The sequence below is a fragment of the Jaculus jaculus genome, chromosome 9 (assembly GCF_020740685.1).
Source record: "Jaculus jaculus isolate mJacJac1 chromosome 9, mJacJac1.mat.Y.cur, whole genome shotgun sequence".
Classification (NCBI taxonomy): Eukaryota; Metazoa; Chordata; class Mammalia; order Rodentia; family Dipodidae; genus Jaculus; species Jaculus jaculus.
In genome coordinates this window covers 123,428,140-123,443,270 of record NC_059110.1, presented here as the reverse complement: position 1 = coordinate 123,443,270, position 15,131 = coordinate 123,428,140, and the positions used below count along the sequence as shown (strand labels likewise).

General features: G+C 53.1%; 2 protein-coding genes across 3 annotated transcripts in view; both read left to right on the top strand.

Moving 5' to 3' along the window:
- Positions 1-596: 596 nt before the first annotated feature.
- Tsen54 (tRNA splicing endonuclease subunit 54) lies at positions 597-9,723 on the top strand. Its single transcript, XM_004655680.2, has 11 exons — positions 597-652; positions 757-921; positions 1,017-1,080; positions 1,185-1,268; positions 1,580-1,684; positions 3,711-3,763; positions 6,044-6,142; positions 6,403-7,028; positions 8,311-8,371; positions 8,647-8,763; positions 9,233-9,723. Exons 1-11 carry the CDS (start codon positions 597-599, stop codon positions 9,381-9,383), a joined length of 1,581 nt encoding a protein of 526 aa, XP_004655737.2. The 3' UTR covers positions 9,384-9,723.
- Positions 9,724-10,600: 877 nt separating this feature from the next.
- The window catches only part of Llgl2 (LLGL scribble cell polarity complex component 2), a 41,479-nt gene continuing 36,948 nt past the window's right edge, over positions 10,601-15,131 (top strand). The window contains exon 1 of one of the 2 annotated variants that reach the window (XM_045159004.1): positions 10,601-10,649. The gene's annotated coding sequence lies outside the window, so the exon portion shown is untranslated. Of the gene's footprint in view, positions 10,650-10,809; positions 10,841-15,131 lie in introns of those variants that run through there. The other variant, XM_045159006.1, reaches the window with a different exon arrangement.

The following is a 15,131-nucleotide window of genomic DNA, read 5'->3' as shown; positions in this document are numbered from 1 at the left end:
TTCCCCCGCCCCCCTGCCCTTGAAACCCAGCTTAGGCGTCCCTAGGAAGAGACCCTACGGACGACCCTGAAGGAGCTCCGAATTTCTCTGGACCCGTCTTGAGAGACCCACGTGGCCTCCAGTTTGTAAAGCTGGAACTCAGAAACTCACCACTCTCCATGGGTCCCTTGGCCCTTCCATGGGTCCCCTGGCCCTTCCATGGGTCCCTTGGCCTTTCCATGGGTCTCCTGGCCCTTCCATGGGTCCCTTGGCCCTTCCATGGGTCTCCTGGCCCTTCCATGGCAGGGGGTTATTAGGCCGACCAGAGCTGTGGAGAGTAAGATCACACACATTGCAGCCGGGGGTCCAGTCTCCTTGTCAACTTTTACTAACAGAGAGGTCCCAGGAGCGCTTCTGCGCATCTAAACCTCTGCAAAGTGGCCTGGCAGGTCTTGTGTCGGCGGGGCGCTAGGACCCGGCACCGGCAGAAAAGCGGAAAGCTTAATGGGTTGATTTGCAGCCGGGCGCAGGTGCCAACCGCGCGCGCTAGGGCCGCGGGGAGTTCCGGGAGGTGGGCGGGGCTTGTGGGTGCGCGCGCAGCCGCACACGGCGGCCAGATGGAGCCCGAAGCCGAGCCCGCCACGGTGGAGGTTCCCGCAGGACGCGTGCTCAGGTGCGGCCGGGCCGGGGGACCTGGGGAGGGGTGGCGCGAGGTCCGGAACCGGACCGGGTGGCCTCGATGCGCGGTGCCGACCCCGTGTCCCCCTCCTCCGCCAGTGCCTCGGAGCTCCTCGCCGCCCGCTCGCGCTCGCAGAAACTGCCCCAGCGGTCGCATGGCCCCAAGGACTTCCTTCCCGACGGCTCGGCGGCCCAGGCCGAGCGGCTGCGCCGGTGTCGCCAGGAGCTCTGGCAGCTGCTGGCCGAGGAGCGCGTGGAGCGCCTGTGAGCGGGCCGGGGCGGGGCCGGGGCGGGCTGGGTGGACGGGACCCGTGGACTGCCCGCGCAGACCCACCCCGGTCCTCCCCACTCCTCGCCAGGGGCAGCTTGGTGGCCGCCGAGTGGAGACCCGACGACGGTTTTGTGGAGTTGAAGTCTCCTGCGGTGAGCGGCCCGCAGGTGGGGGGCGGGAGATAGGGGGATGCTCTGCGGCAGGGGACCCCTCTCCTCTTAGCTCTCGGGTGACACCCACCCTGGGTCCCACACAGGGGAAGTTCTGGCAGACCATGGGCTTCTCGGAGCAAGGGAAACAGCGGCTTCATCCTGAAGAAGCCTTGTATCTACTGGAGTGTGTGAGTGGGGCCCCCGGAGGGTGGGAACGGGGTTGGAACCAAGGAACATGATTCTTTTTTTTCCTTTTGGGAACAAAAACTAAAGACTCCAAAAACCCACAGTTGTTTTCAGTGAACTTACAGTCAGCCTTCCGGAGCAGATGACAAGCATCCCATTGCAGGCAGCAGGGATTCCAATCCAATTTAGAGAGTTGCTCCCCTTTCCTGATTGGCTGTTTTCATGGTGTGTGTGTGTGAATCAGAGCCAAAAAGCTGCCCCAAGTGGCACTGCTTGGAAAGGTGCAGAGCTGAGCTGTTGCCCGCATTTCCAGGGCTCTATTCAGCTCTTCTACCAAGACCTGCCACTGTCTATCCAGGAGGCCTACCAGTTGCTGCTGTCTGAGACAGAAGATGCCTTGACTTTCCTACAGTACCAGGTATTTGCTTCCTCCCAAGGATCCTCTATTTGCCACGTCAATGAGTATTAACAAATGTCTTTAAGGTGCCAGGTACAGTGTCACATGCTGGGGCCTCTAACTGGCACAAGTGCTGTCAGAATGCCTTTAAAAAAATTTTTTTGCTTATTTATTTGCAAGCAGAGACAGAAAGAGAGAATGAGAGTATACTGCCACTGCAAACAAACTCTAGGCGCATGAGAGAGAGAAAGAGAGAATGGGCATGCCAGGGCCTCTAACCATTGCTAGTGAACTGCGGACACATGTGCCACCTTGTGCATCTGGCTTATGTGGGGACTGAAGAATCGAACCTGGGTCCTTAGGTTTTTCAGGCAAGCACCTTAACCACTGAGCCATCTCTCCAGCCCTGTTGTTTATATTTGAGACAGGATTTCAATGTAGCCCAGGCTAACCTTGAATTCATGGTGATCTTCCTACCTCTGCCTCCCCAGTGCTGGGAATAAAAGGGTGAGCCATAATGTCCTACTGAGGCTTACATTCTAATGGTGGTAACTGGGTAATAAAATGGCAAGCCTCTAGCACCAACTTGTAATCCTGATTCTCAGAAGGCTGAGGCAGGCAGGTTTGAAACCAGCCAGGTTTGAAGCCAGCCTGGTCTACATAGTGAGACCTTGTCCTAAATCAAAGCAAAACTTCCAACCAAACAAATGAACTGTTGACTTTATAGAGAACTACATGCCAGGTGGAAGATAAAGTAAGGGGAAAGAAGTGATAGTGTTTAGGATAATGTTTTCAGTAAGAGAAGGTAGGGACTAAGCTAGGGTGAAGTCTGTGTTGTAGTTACATTCTCATTGCTGGGACAAGAACCCGACCAGAAGCAGCTTATGGGTGGAAAGGGTTTTGAGGGGAAGCTTCATCATGACAGGAAGCTGCTTCACTTTATCACACTTCCACAGCAGAGAAGACAACAGCTGGCTCCGAACATACACAGTAGACTGGACTCAGATCCACCACCAGCAACACTTCCAGCAGGCAAAACCTTGCTGGAGACTTAAGTAGGAAGCTTAATCAGAAAGACAGGAGGGAAGCCGGGTGTGGTGGCGTATACCTTTCATTCCAGCACTCGGGAGGCAGAGGTAGGAGGATCACCGTGAGTCCGAGACCACCCTGAGACGACATAGTGCATTCCAGGTCAGTCTGAGCTAGAGTGAGACCCTACCTTGAAAAAAAAAAAAAGAAAAAAAGATATATGTTTATAAATAAAAATATTTATTTACTTATTTTTATTTAATTTTTTGTTTTTGGAGATAGGGTCTCACTCTAGCTCAGGCTGACCTGGAATGCACTATGTCATCTCAGGGTGGCCTCAAACTCACAGTGATCCTCCTACCTCTGCCTCCTGAGTGCTGGGATTAAAGGCGTGCGCCACCAAGCCAGCTATTTTTTTTTTTAAGTAGACTGGAGGGGGCTGAAGAAATGGCTTAGCTGTTAAGGGGCTTACCTGCAAAGCCTAACAACCCAGGTATGATTCCCCGAGTGTCCATGTAAAGCCAGATGCACAAAGTGCATGAATCTAGAACTGTTTACAGGGGCTAGAGACCCTGATGCACCCATTCATTTTCTCTCTGCTTGCAAATAAAATAATTTTAAAAATACTAGGTGGGGCATGGTGGCACATGCTTTTAATCCTAGCACTCAGAAAGCCGAGGTAGGAGAGTTGCTGTGGGTTTGAGGCCACCCTGAGACTAAATAGCACAGCCCAGGTCAATTTGGGCTAGAGTGAGACCCTACCTTGAAAAATCAAAAAAGGGAAAAAGAACAGAGAAAAAAAGAATGAAGAAGCCGGGCGTGGTGGCGCACGCCTTTAATCCCAGCACTCGGGAGGCAGAGGTAGGAGGATCACTGTGAGTTCGAGGCCACCCTGAGACTACATAGTGAATTCCAGGTCAGCCTGAACCAGAGTGAGATCCTACCTTGAAAAGCCAAAAAAAAAAAAAAAAAAAGAATGAAGAAATGGCCATGTAAGTTTACTTTTTTTTCACTTGAGGTCTTCAGCCACCTGAAGAGACTGGGATATGTGGTTCGTCGATTCCAGCCAAGGTAAGTCCTTGTCCCTCTCTCCCATTCATTCTAGTCCTGGAACCTGCTGACCAGTCTGAGGTGGAAAGTAGCCTCTACTTACCTCGGAACCTATGGCTGGGGTGCAGCGCCCAGGGTCTGGGCTAGAAGTGCTTTTGAAGGAGGCATGTTGGGATGAATCCCATCACTGTACTTTCTCCAGGGTTGCCAAAATGAGCCCTTTCAGATGAAGACCAAGCACCTGCCATCCACTGTGGACATGAGTGCATGGTACTGCTACAGTGCCTGGCACTTAGAGGTTCGGGCTGCCTCGCAGAGTGTGTGCATGAATGAGGGACTGAGTGAGGTTTACAGTTGAGGCAGTTGACTAGTTTAGATGTCCCTTCCTTCATCACCTTAGTAATCTGGCATTTGCTGAGATCCACAGAGACCTGCAGGTTTGGAGGTCTGCAGTTACACAGTATGTTCCCAGAGTTCTAAGACAGGCATGTCCTTTCTTTTGTGAAAGTGGACTCTGTCCTAGGGAAACAGCATGGCTGTGAACAGAAACTCCCTGCTGAGACTGTTTGCTTGCTGATCCCTGACTAATGCCTGCCCTTGCGCTTACTGCTGAGGGTGGCAGAGCCCAGTCCCTGTTCCCACTCCCTTTTCTTTAGTAAGGAACATGCACAAAATACTGTCACTTTGCACAATCCGTGTACTTGGAAAGAGCCTCAGAGCTCAGCATGGCAGCATGCTCACACAAGCTATAATTTATCTCCCAAAGTGGAGCTGTCCCTTAAAACTTTCTTTCTTTTTTGTTTTTTGGTTATTTTGAGTTAGGGTCTCACACTAGCCAAGGCTGATATGGAATTGACTATGTAGTCTCAGGGTGGCCTTGAACTCATGGCAATCCTCCTACCTCTGTCTCCCAAGTGCTGGGATTAAAGGTGTGTGCCACCATGCCCGGTGACCATAGTACTTTTCTGTAGTAATGTTAGGACTGAATTTTTCATTTGAAATTTTTAATTGATTTTAAATCTAGTTTGAATTGGGGTTACTCTACTGAACAGTGCAGCAGCAGCAGCGGGAAGCATAACAAATTCATAACAGGGAAGAATGACACAGTGACAAGGGGCTGAGCCCCAATATATAATAAAAAAAGGATTTAAAAAAATTGTGTAAGATGCCATTTTTGTTAGAAGAAAAAGAAAACAGAAAAAGATTTGTATGTACAAGTAAGAAAAAAAATGTGAAGCCAGGTATAAGTGGCTCATGCCTTTAAGGCCACCTCTAGGGAGTCAGAAGTGAGAGGATCACTGTGAGTTTATAGCTATCTTGGGTTACAGAGTGAATTCCAAGTCAGCCTGGACTAGAATGAGACCATACATTAAAAAAACTGGGGCTGGAGAGATGGCTTAGCGGTAAAGTGCTTTCCTGTGAAGCCTAAGGACCCCGGTTCGAGGCTCGATTCCCCAGGACCCACGTTAGCCAGATGCACCAGGGGGCGCATGCGTCTGGAGTTTGTTTGCAGTGGCTGGAAGCCCTGGCACGCCCATTCTCTCTCTATCTGTCTCTCTCTCCCTCTCAAATAAGTAAATAAAAATGAACAAAAAATATTTTAAAAAAACTGGCCGGGCGTGGTGGCGCACGCCTTTAATCCCAGCACTTGGGAGGCAGAGGTAGGAGGATCGCCATGAGTTCGAGGCCACCCTGAGACTCCATAGTGAATTCCAGGTCAGCCTGGGCTAGAGTGAAACCCTACCTTGAAAAAGAAAAAAAAAAAAAACTGGAAAAAAGAGAAAGAAAAAACTGTTTCCAGTGGTTATTTTCATCTTTGTTTTTCTCCATTTTCCAAGCTAACTCTTCATTTCTCTCACCAGCAGTTAATATGTATTATTCTGTGGATGCTGAGGAGCTATACCTCTAGCCTGATTAATCACATATTCGTCTTTTTTTTTTTTTTTTTTTTTTTTGAGGTAGGGTCTCACTCTGGTCCAGGCTAATCTGGAAATCACTGTGTAGTCTCAGGGTGGCCTTGAACTCACAGCGGTCCTCCTGCCTCTGCTGGGATTAAAGGCGTGAGCCACCACGCCCAGCTTCAGGAGTGTCTTTTTAGAGGTGTCATTGGTGATAGCCAGAGACCTGAGCAAAGCACATGACTGGGGCCTTAGAGTTGCTCCCAGGTACTCTTCCTCCAAGTCTGCTCAGAGCCTTGGCCCTTGGGTGTGGTTCTGGCCCTGGCCTCTGACTGGTCTTCTTGGCCAGTCCCTCCCATATCCTGCCAGAAGTGCCAGTCTGTTTACTGTTCTCATCCCACAGCTCCGTCCTGTCCCCTTATGAGAGGCAGCTTAACTTGGACGGCTATGCCCAGTGCCTGGAGGATGGGACTGGCAAGAGGAAGAGGAGTGCCAGCTGTCGGTAATGCTCCCTGTGATTGTCACCCTCTGGGGAATGCTGAGGCTGTGATCTCAGACAGAACATAGTCTTTTAAGTGGGGACCTTGAGGCTGGGGAGATGGCTCAGTGGCAATAAATTTTTTTTTTTTTAAAACACGAGGGGTCTTGAGTGGCTCTCCCACAGGCTTATGGAGATAGCAGGGGCCTGTGCTCAGCTCCCGTGGGATACACATATCTCAGCAATGAGGGGCAGATGTGCTGCTCTTCCTCCACGTCTCTCAGGTCTGTTAAGAAGGCCAAGCTCCCGGAGGACATCCTGCCACCCGTAAGACTGGAGGCCACCAGCCCACCTGCCTGCGACCAGAACAGCCAGTGCCCAGAGGAGAAACCCCAGGAGTCAAGCCCGAGAAAGGGCTCAAGGGTCCCTTTTCAGCTGCAGGGGTCGCCAGAGCCCTGCCCTGATGTGGCCAGGGAGGATTTGGGATGTGTCCAGGAGAGTGACCAAGTAGAGAATGGAATCAAGGGGGCTTCTAAGCCTCGCTGGAACTTTGACCAGATTGCCTTCCCTAATATGGCTTCAGATAGTCGCCATACCCTCCTACCTGCCCCAGCCCCAGAGCTGCTCCCAGCCAATGTCACTGGACGGGGGACAGATGCCAATTCTTGGTGCCAGAAGCTGAACCAGCGCAAGGAGAAGCTGTCCCGGCGGGAGCGGGAGCAGCATGCAGTGGCCCAGCACTTCCGGGAGGATGTGAACGCAGACCCTGAGGTGCGGCGCTGCTCCGGCTGGCGGGAGTACAAGGAGCTGTTGCAGAGGCGGCAGCTGCAGAAGAGCCAGCATCGCCCTCCACACCTGTGGGGCCAGCCTGTCACCCCCTTGCTGAACCCTGACCAAGCAGACTCCCCAGGTACCCCCTCACCCAGCCACAGCCCCATAGATCACTGGTAGCTGAGGGGACGTAAGACAGTGAAAGGGACTGGATTAACTGGGGCTGGTTGAGACCTGAGGTATGGGAGGAGAACCCACAGGACAGCTCTGAAGGTGGTGACAGTGGCCACAGAACAGCTCACAGGGAGGTTTAGTAATGGTGAGTCAGTTCATAGGGAGGTTCAAGAGCAGGTGAAAACTGTGCCTGAATACTTAAGACCAAACCCAAGCTAATGGGGGTGGCCTTGCCACCTACTAGCTGTGGGCCCGTCCCCTCCCAGGCCCACTAGGAACATGGTGCTACCAAAGTGAGCGGTCACAGCCAAGTAAGAAGCAAGCTCCCTGTCTGCTCTTGGCTTTAAGCACAGGGAACTAATAGAGCAAGAGTGGTCCAAGTTAAATGTTGTAGCAGATTCAGAACTACTTAGTCATCATGGAATTCTATATTTGAATCTTTAAAAAAACATTTATTTAAGAGAGAGAATGGGCACACTAGGGGCTCCTGCCACCGCAAACAAACTTCAGACATATGTGCCACTATATGCATCCTGGCTTACAAATTATTTATGTGAGATGGGCATGGTGGCACATGCCTTTAATCCCAGCACTTGGGAGGCAGGGGTAAGTGGATTGCTGTGAGTTCGAGGCCACCCTGAGACTACATAGTGAATTCCAGGTCAGCCTGGGCTAGAGCAAGACCTTACCTTGAAAAACTAAAAAAATAAATAATTTATGTGTATGTGTGAGTGCATGAACACCCCAGGGTCTCTTGTCTCTGCAAACAAACACCAGACACTTGTACCACTTTTTGCATCTGGTCTTCATGGGCATTTTGGGAAATGAACCTGGGCCAGCAGGCTTTGCAAGGAAGCACCTTTAACTGCGGAGCCATCTTCCCAGCCCTGTTTTTTCTTAAGTATTAGAAGTAGAGAGAATGGGTGCACCAGGGCTTCTAGCCACTGCACATGAACTCCACCTTGTGCATCTGGCTTAGAACCTAAGTCCTTTGGCTTTGCAGGCAAGTGCCTTAACCACTAAGCCATCTCTCCAGGCCTGTTTGAATTTTAGATGACTAATTTCTTTTTTTTTTTTTTTTTTTTTTTAGGAGTAAGTTGTGTACTAAATATTTCCTGGAATGTCCTTATAATAAATACGTTTTGGTAATCTGGCAGCGCTAGCCTAGATAGCAGATTTGGCAGTGTCAAGGGAGTATGTGGAAAGCTAAATCTCCTCCCAACACTTTGTTTTCACTGTCCCTGTAGCCATGGTCCTTCAGCAGATCTCTGTGCTGCAGACAACACACCTTGCTGATGGAGGTGCTGGGTAAGTTTCCCAGCTATACCTACCGCTCCATGACCCTGGGTACCAGGTGGAGTGACAGCTGGAATTGGATCCTGCAGTTAGGTGTGAGTGAGAACATCACCCCCAGGGACCCTTACTTAGCTCTAGGGAAGGAAGGAGAAATGACAAACAGGTGGGTTTATTCCCTGGGTGAGGCTGCTTGCCAGAATTGGTGATGGGAAAGGATGTACTGTAGGTGAAGGGTAGAAGAGGAGAGGAGAGAATTTTTGTCCTAAAGTTTCTCACTCGGTCCTCAGGTTGCTGGAGAGGCCTAGAGGCTTGCAGATCAGCTTCGATGTGTACCAGGCTGACGCTGTGGCCACATTCCGAAAGAACAACCCTGGCAAGCCCTATGCCCGCATGTGCATTAGTGGGTATGAGATGAGTGAGCAACTCCTGGGCTACCACCAGGCTCCACTCCCCTGCCAGTCCCTGAGAAAAACCAGACGGGTTAAGTGACCTACTTAAGTCCACACAGCCAGTTAGTCCCATAGGAATCCACCAAACTGCTTCGAACCCCTGTCTATGTGCTGCTTGCATGTGGTAGTTTCCTATTCTTAAGTCATGGGTTCACCCAGCAGCAGGGATTTCTCTGGAGGGATTTACAATGGGTAAGAGTGGTGAGAACCCTGTCTTCCTAGCCACCACCCCCCCACCCCCAGCCAGGGTTCTGGGGCTGCCTTGGAGAACTCAGTCATGGAACTTATAGCTAGGAAAGCCTACAGGCCAGAATTCTTGTCCCTCCGTTCCTATAATTTCCCTTCCCTAAGAGCCTTAGTGCTGGGGCTTAAGAGCTATGGGTGGGCGATGGCTGGGTCTCAGTCTTAACCCTCATCCCTACAGATTTGATGAGCCTGTCCCGGACTTCTGTAGCCTCAAGAGGCTGTCCTACCAGAGCGGGGACGTGCCCCTGATCTTTGCGGTGGTGGATCACGGTGACATCTCCTTCTATAGCTTCAGAGAGTTCACACTACCTACGGATCTGGAGCACTGACCACACAGGGCACTGCGACCCGGACTAACTGTTCTCAGGGACCGCATCGGCAGCCCCCTGTGCTGGGCTGACCTGGAGCTGTAGGGGTCAGTACTCAGTACCCGTGTCTGCTATTTGCAGAAAAGTGAAACTCTGCCCTGTGTCCCGTCCCCTTCCGCCTGGCCGCTGCTGTGTTTCCAAGCCCTAGGCCTGAGAGTGCTGCCTCCCAGTTGGGAATTCAGGACTTATTCAGAGGCCCAGGAGGTGGGGCAGAAGAGAAGACTCTGCTGTGCCTTTAAACAAAGAGGGTGCCTGCTTCGTGCCATAAAGCCAAAGCCATTAAAAATAGGTCTTTTCTGGATCTCCTTACTGGACTACTGCTTGCCCCTCATGGACGTTTTTGTCCACCGAAGGACGGCTGCCTCGTCTGAAGGCCAGGGAGAAGGAAGTCGCAGGGCTTCTGAAGGGGACACCGAGGAGGGAGGCGAGTGCCCTAGCTGGGTGGTAAAAGGGTGCCCGAGAGGCCCTTGGGTGTGGAATGGGCCAGAGGAGCCAGCGCGGCTCTGCGCAGTTTGCTGTCCCCGCGGGCCTTCCGCCCGGCCGCACTCCAGGCCCTGCCATAGCCCGAGCTAAAAATTCCCGCCGCTGTGGCTGTCTCCTGGGACCCCGGGGTCCCGGCCCGCTTCCGCAGAGACTGAAGGTGGGGTCCCACCCCCGAGGGCACGCGTCCCGCCGTGGCGCCCTCCCTCGTTCCCATAACCGCCCTGACCGCGGGTCCTGAAACCTGGCCGGGCCACGCTCCTCCCTCGACAGCCGGGGCGCAAGTCGTGGGAGGGACGGTCGCCGCCGGGGGACGGGCGCGCGATCCGCGGGGACTATTTCCTCTCCGGGACGCGGCAGGACACGGGGCGCGGCCCTGCGGCGGGCCAGGTGCGCGCAGGTAAGGGCGGGGCGGGCCGGCCGCACCCCGAGGCCGCCGATTGGCCGCGGCGCGGTCCCCGCCCTCCGGGGCGCCCTGGCCGCGCCCCCGCCCCGTCGGCTCCCGGGCCCCGCGGCGGGGGGCGTGGCCAGGCGGGGGCCGGGCGCTCGGGGTTCCGCGGGGCCCGCCGGCTTCGCCCTTTATGTAAATAGCGGCGGCTCCGCCCCCCGCCCGCCCGCCCGCCGCGCCGGAGGTGAGCAGGAAGGAGACGGCCGCTCGGCAGCAGCCCGTGGGCCGGCGCGGCGGAACCCGGGGAGCGGGCGGCGGGCTCGGCAGGCCTCGGGCGGGGGGCCCACCCGGGGTTCCAGGTGAGTCGGCCCCCAGCGGGCTCTACCCTCCTCCTTCGCGGGGAGGGGCGTGCGCCGGGCACCCGAGGCGGGGACCCCTGGGCTTCCCGGGGCGGACTGCGCCCGGATCTCCGCCGTCCTGCTGGTGTCGGAGGAAGACACCTGTAGAAAGTGCCGCCGGGAACTTCCTGGTCCGCCTCCCCCAAGCCCAGGTTTGCAAACTCCGGAGTTTGGCTTTGCGCGCTAGTTGGCGGCTGTCGGGAACAGGTGTCTGGTAGCGGCTGGGTGCGGGGGCCACGGCGGGCGGCGACGGAGACCCCCGGGGCCGGCCCGCGGGCGAGGTCTTCCCGTGGCCCGGCGCGTTACCTGGGCGGCTTAGCCCCCGCCGCTGCCATCTGGGCGCTCGCCGTCTCCCCGCCCTCCCTGGGGCCCTCTGACCCTCCTAATCCTCCGACGGAGGAAGCCCGCGGGAGAGGCGTGGGCCTCGGGAGCCTTTCGGCTTTGCACACCTTTAAGCGACGCTCCGACGACCCCCGTCTGTTTTGCACGCCGACGGGGAGGGGGCTTGCCCCGTGGGCCTTGGCAAGAAGTGGAAAAATTCTCGCCCAAGAAAGTTCGCCTTTGCTCTGCCGCGGTGGGACAGTTTAGTGGACACATTTCGGGCCCTGGCCTTGGGGAGCTGACCGTCACCGCGTAGCACCGGGGTGACGCTTAGAGGCTTTCTAACCCGAAACAGGTGGACGCAGGGTGAGGAGGGCGGGGCTCCGGCTCCGCGCCCCTTCCCTTGGGGAGCCTTAGGTCCTCCTAGACTGCCTTCACCTGGCCACCGGGGACCCTCTGAGAGTCAGTGACTGAGGGTCCTCCCGAGGCCATTCTTAGTAAGGAGGGAATGGGTGTGTCGGGGTTAGGAGGAAAATCAAGTGTGGGAAGGGCGGGGAGGTCAAGACAGAGGCGCAGTGGTCCTCCCCAGGGGAAGCCAAGGTCAGAGCCACTTTTGAGGAAGATCATCTGGTCTTTGTGAGCTGGTGCACTGAGGATCGTGGGAGGAATGTGTGGATTTTAACAGACTGCCATAAAAGAAGAAAAAGCCTATAGTCTCAGGTGACTCCTGTTCACGTAGGACACAAAAAAGGAGCCCAGAGTGGTTATCCCAGCACTTCAGAGCCTGAGACTGGAGAGGGTTGCTGTGACAAGGTCAGACAAGGATACAAAACAAGACCATCTTGAAAAGAAAAACAAACAAAAACCCTGAAAATGGAATAGGAGACCATGGGGGGGGGATGAACCAATTTCAAAAGTGGAAGAAGGTGAGGCAGAAAAAGACTTTACCTTTAAAAAAGATTTTTTTTTTTTTTTAAATTTGTGAGAGGCAGAGAGAAAGGCAGACGGAGACTGTGTTTAGGTGTGCCAGGACCTCCTGCCACTGCATACAATCTCCAGATGCATGTGTCACTTTGTGCGTCTGGCTTTAGGTGGGCACTAGGGAATCGAACCCAGGCCATCAGGCTTTGCCAGCAAGCATTTATAACATCTGAGCCATCTCTCCAAACCAACTTTCCTTTAAAAAAAATAAAAATTGCTGGGCATGGTGGCTCACGCCTTTAATCCCAGCGCTTGGGAGACAGAAGTAGGAGGATTGCTGTGAGTTCAAGGCCACCCTGAGAGTACATGGTGAATTCTAGGTCATCCTGGACTAGAGTGAGACCCTACCTTGAAAAAAACGATTTTTCTTTCTTTTTTTTTGCAAATAGAAAATGGGGTAGGGGTAAAATGGGTACACCAGGGCCTCCTTCCCCTGCAACCAAACTCTAGATGCATGTATCATTCTGTGAATCTAGCTTTAAGTGGGCATCGGGGAATAGAACCCAGGCTGTCAGGCCTTGCAAACAAGTGTCCTTAGCCACTGACCTTTCTCTCCACCCCTAAGACTTTTCCTTTTACCTGGCAGTCTTTTCCTCACACAATACCCAACAGCATTCCCTGACATCAGATGGCTTTGAGACCTGCCTTGCTGAGTTCTTGCTGTGTAACTGTAGGTCTGTTACTTAACCACCCAGAGCCTGGTTTTCCAGAGGTGGCTGAGAAGGTGGAAACTTGAGCACATGGTGTAGGCACTCGAGGATGGAATTTATTAGCTTCTCCTGGAGGGTGATTAGTCCCAGCAGGCTTTTGGTTAGACACAAGTACCTGGTAGATTGAGGAGGGAATTAGCTTCTTGGTCCAGAAATCAGCTGAGGGGGTCATGATTTTGTGATTTTTTTTTTTAAGCATTTATTTATTTATTGGTTTTTCGAGGTAGAGTTTCACTCTAGTTTATGCTGACCTGGAATTCACTATGTAATCTCAGGGTGGCCTCAAACTCACAGCGATTGGTCCTCCTACCTCTGCCTCTGAGTGTTGGGATTAAAGGCGTAAGCCACTAGGCCTGGTTTATTTTTATTTATGTGGGGGTGTTATATGGGTATGCCAGGGCCTCTAGCTACTGCACATGAACTCCACATGCATGTGCTACCTTGTGCATCTGGCTTATGTTGGTCCTGGGGAGTCAAACCAAGGTCCTTTGACTTTTCAGGCAAGTGCCTTAACTGCTAAGCCATCTCTCCAGCCTGATTTTGTGATTTTTTTTTTTTTTTTGAAGTCTCTGGTGGAGGCTGGAATTCTCTGGATTAAAGAAAGGGCAGTGGTTTCTCCTCGTCTGACCTCTGACCTCCTGGTCCTCTGCCCCTGACTTCCCGAAGTTCTTGGAATAGTCAGGAGTAAAGGCTGATGGGGAGGTCCTAAGTGGAGAATCTGATCTGTGGTGCTCTCTGCCCAGGCCAGGAAGGCTCACCCTGTCCGTTCTGTATGCGGTGTGTGTGTGGGGGGGGAGGCGGGGGGAGACATTTCTGTGCCGTTCTGCTGTTCTCCAGGGATTTTGTATCTTACCCTTCCAACCACATTTGGGGCAGAGGTGTTCTCTCCGACTAGGGCTTCCTGTCCCCCCCCCACCACCACCACCACTTTCCCTCTGGGAGAGAGAAAGCAGTGAGTGGAAGGTTTGGAGCCTTTGCCATCAGCCCACATTGCTCTGCTGTCCCCGGGGAGACCCTGATTGGGCATGACAAGAGCTTCTGGGGCATTGTGAGGATCCTTCATTTCCTGGTCTTTCCTGGTGAATCAGGAACAGCTGTTGAACTGCCTGAGTTGCACACCACAGTGGAGGCTGGGGAAGCCGATTTCTCTCTGGGGTGGCTGCGTGCAGCAGCACTGGTGGCTAGACTGTGGTGTCCTCAGCAGTGATGGGCCCTCACATCTCCCCAGTAATACTGCTGCTGTACTCCTGGGCCAAGGCATGCCAGCTCTGCTTGGCAATTTTGTTTTCCTCTGCCCAGGTACAGGGCAGAAGATGGGTTCACTCCTGGGGGTTACTGGCAGTGAATGCCTTCCCCAGTCTGTTTCCCTAGTGGTCCTAGGGGTACCCTTCTGCTGTGCCCTATAGGGCCATGCCCAGCTTTCTCTAAGGTAGCTTTCTCCCTGCCTCTGCCTCAGAGGAAAATGGTCCTTGGAATAGTCACTTCTGTCCTTCCCCTTCCCAGCAGCCACGATGAATTCTTGAGTTAGGAGAGGCTCTCCTGGGTGTGGGGACAGAGAAGCTAAGAGGTATCTGACTCTACCCTTCAGGAATTCAGTAGAGACCAGACAGGGCCTTCTCTTGAGGCACCTGACAGTGTTCCCATGGTTGGAAGAAAGGGACAGCTTGACACAGCTCTGTTTGGCTCTGGTGAATAGTGTTAATATTTAATAATACTCTAGGATTCCCCTTACCAAGAAGTTGAGTATCTTAAAGCCTCAGTCAGCTGGGTGTGATGGTGCATGCTTTTAATCCTAGCTCTTGGGAGGCTGAGGTAGAAGGAGCACTGAGTTCAAGGCCAGCATGACAGTATGTAGTGAATTCTACATGGCCTTGGCTTGAGTCTTGAGAGCAGAATAGGGAAGTTTTCCTGAAGGACTCTGTGGGCTTTTCTCAGTATTCTACAGGGTCAATGATTGGAGAAGGAAGACCTTGCCTAGCTAATCCCTAGATGTCCAACTATTCATTGATCTAACCCTGTCATTCATTGTAAGCCTGTCATGATTCTAGATGATGGATGTAATTCTTATTTTTTAAAAATATTTTAATTATTTATTTGACAGAGAAAGAGGGGGAAAGAGTGAGAGGATGAGCGCTCCAGGGCCTTCAGCCACTGCAAATGAACTCCAGATATGTGCGCCCCTGGTGCATCTGGCTAATGTGGGTCCTGGGGAATTGAACCTGGGTCCTTTCACTTCTCAGGCAAGTGCCTCAACTGCTAAGCCATCCCTCTGGCCCTTTTTTTTTTTAATATTTTATTTTTATTTATTTGAGAGAGAGAGAGAAATAGGCAAGTAAAGAGAATGGGCACACCAGGGCCTCCAGCCACTGCAAACAAACTCCACATGCATGCACCATCTTCTGCATCTGGGTTATGTGAGTCCTGGGGAGCC

Excerpts from the sequence above, each read along its gene's own strand:
- Tsen54 (XM_004655680.2), top strand. The coding sequence starts at position 597 with ATGGAGCCCGAAGCCGAGCCCGCCACGGTGGAGGTTCCCGCAGGACGC. Across the intron at positions 1,081-1,184 it reads TGGAGTTGAAGTCTCCTGCG|GGGAAGTTCTGGCAGACCAT; the intron begins GTGAGCGGCCCG and ends GGTCCCACACAG. Across the intron at positions 3,764-6,043 it reads GTTCGTCGATTCCAGCCAAG|CTCCGTCCTGTCCCCTTATG; the intron begins GTAAGTCCTTGT and ends CTCATCCCACAG.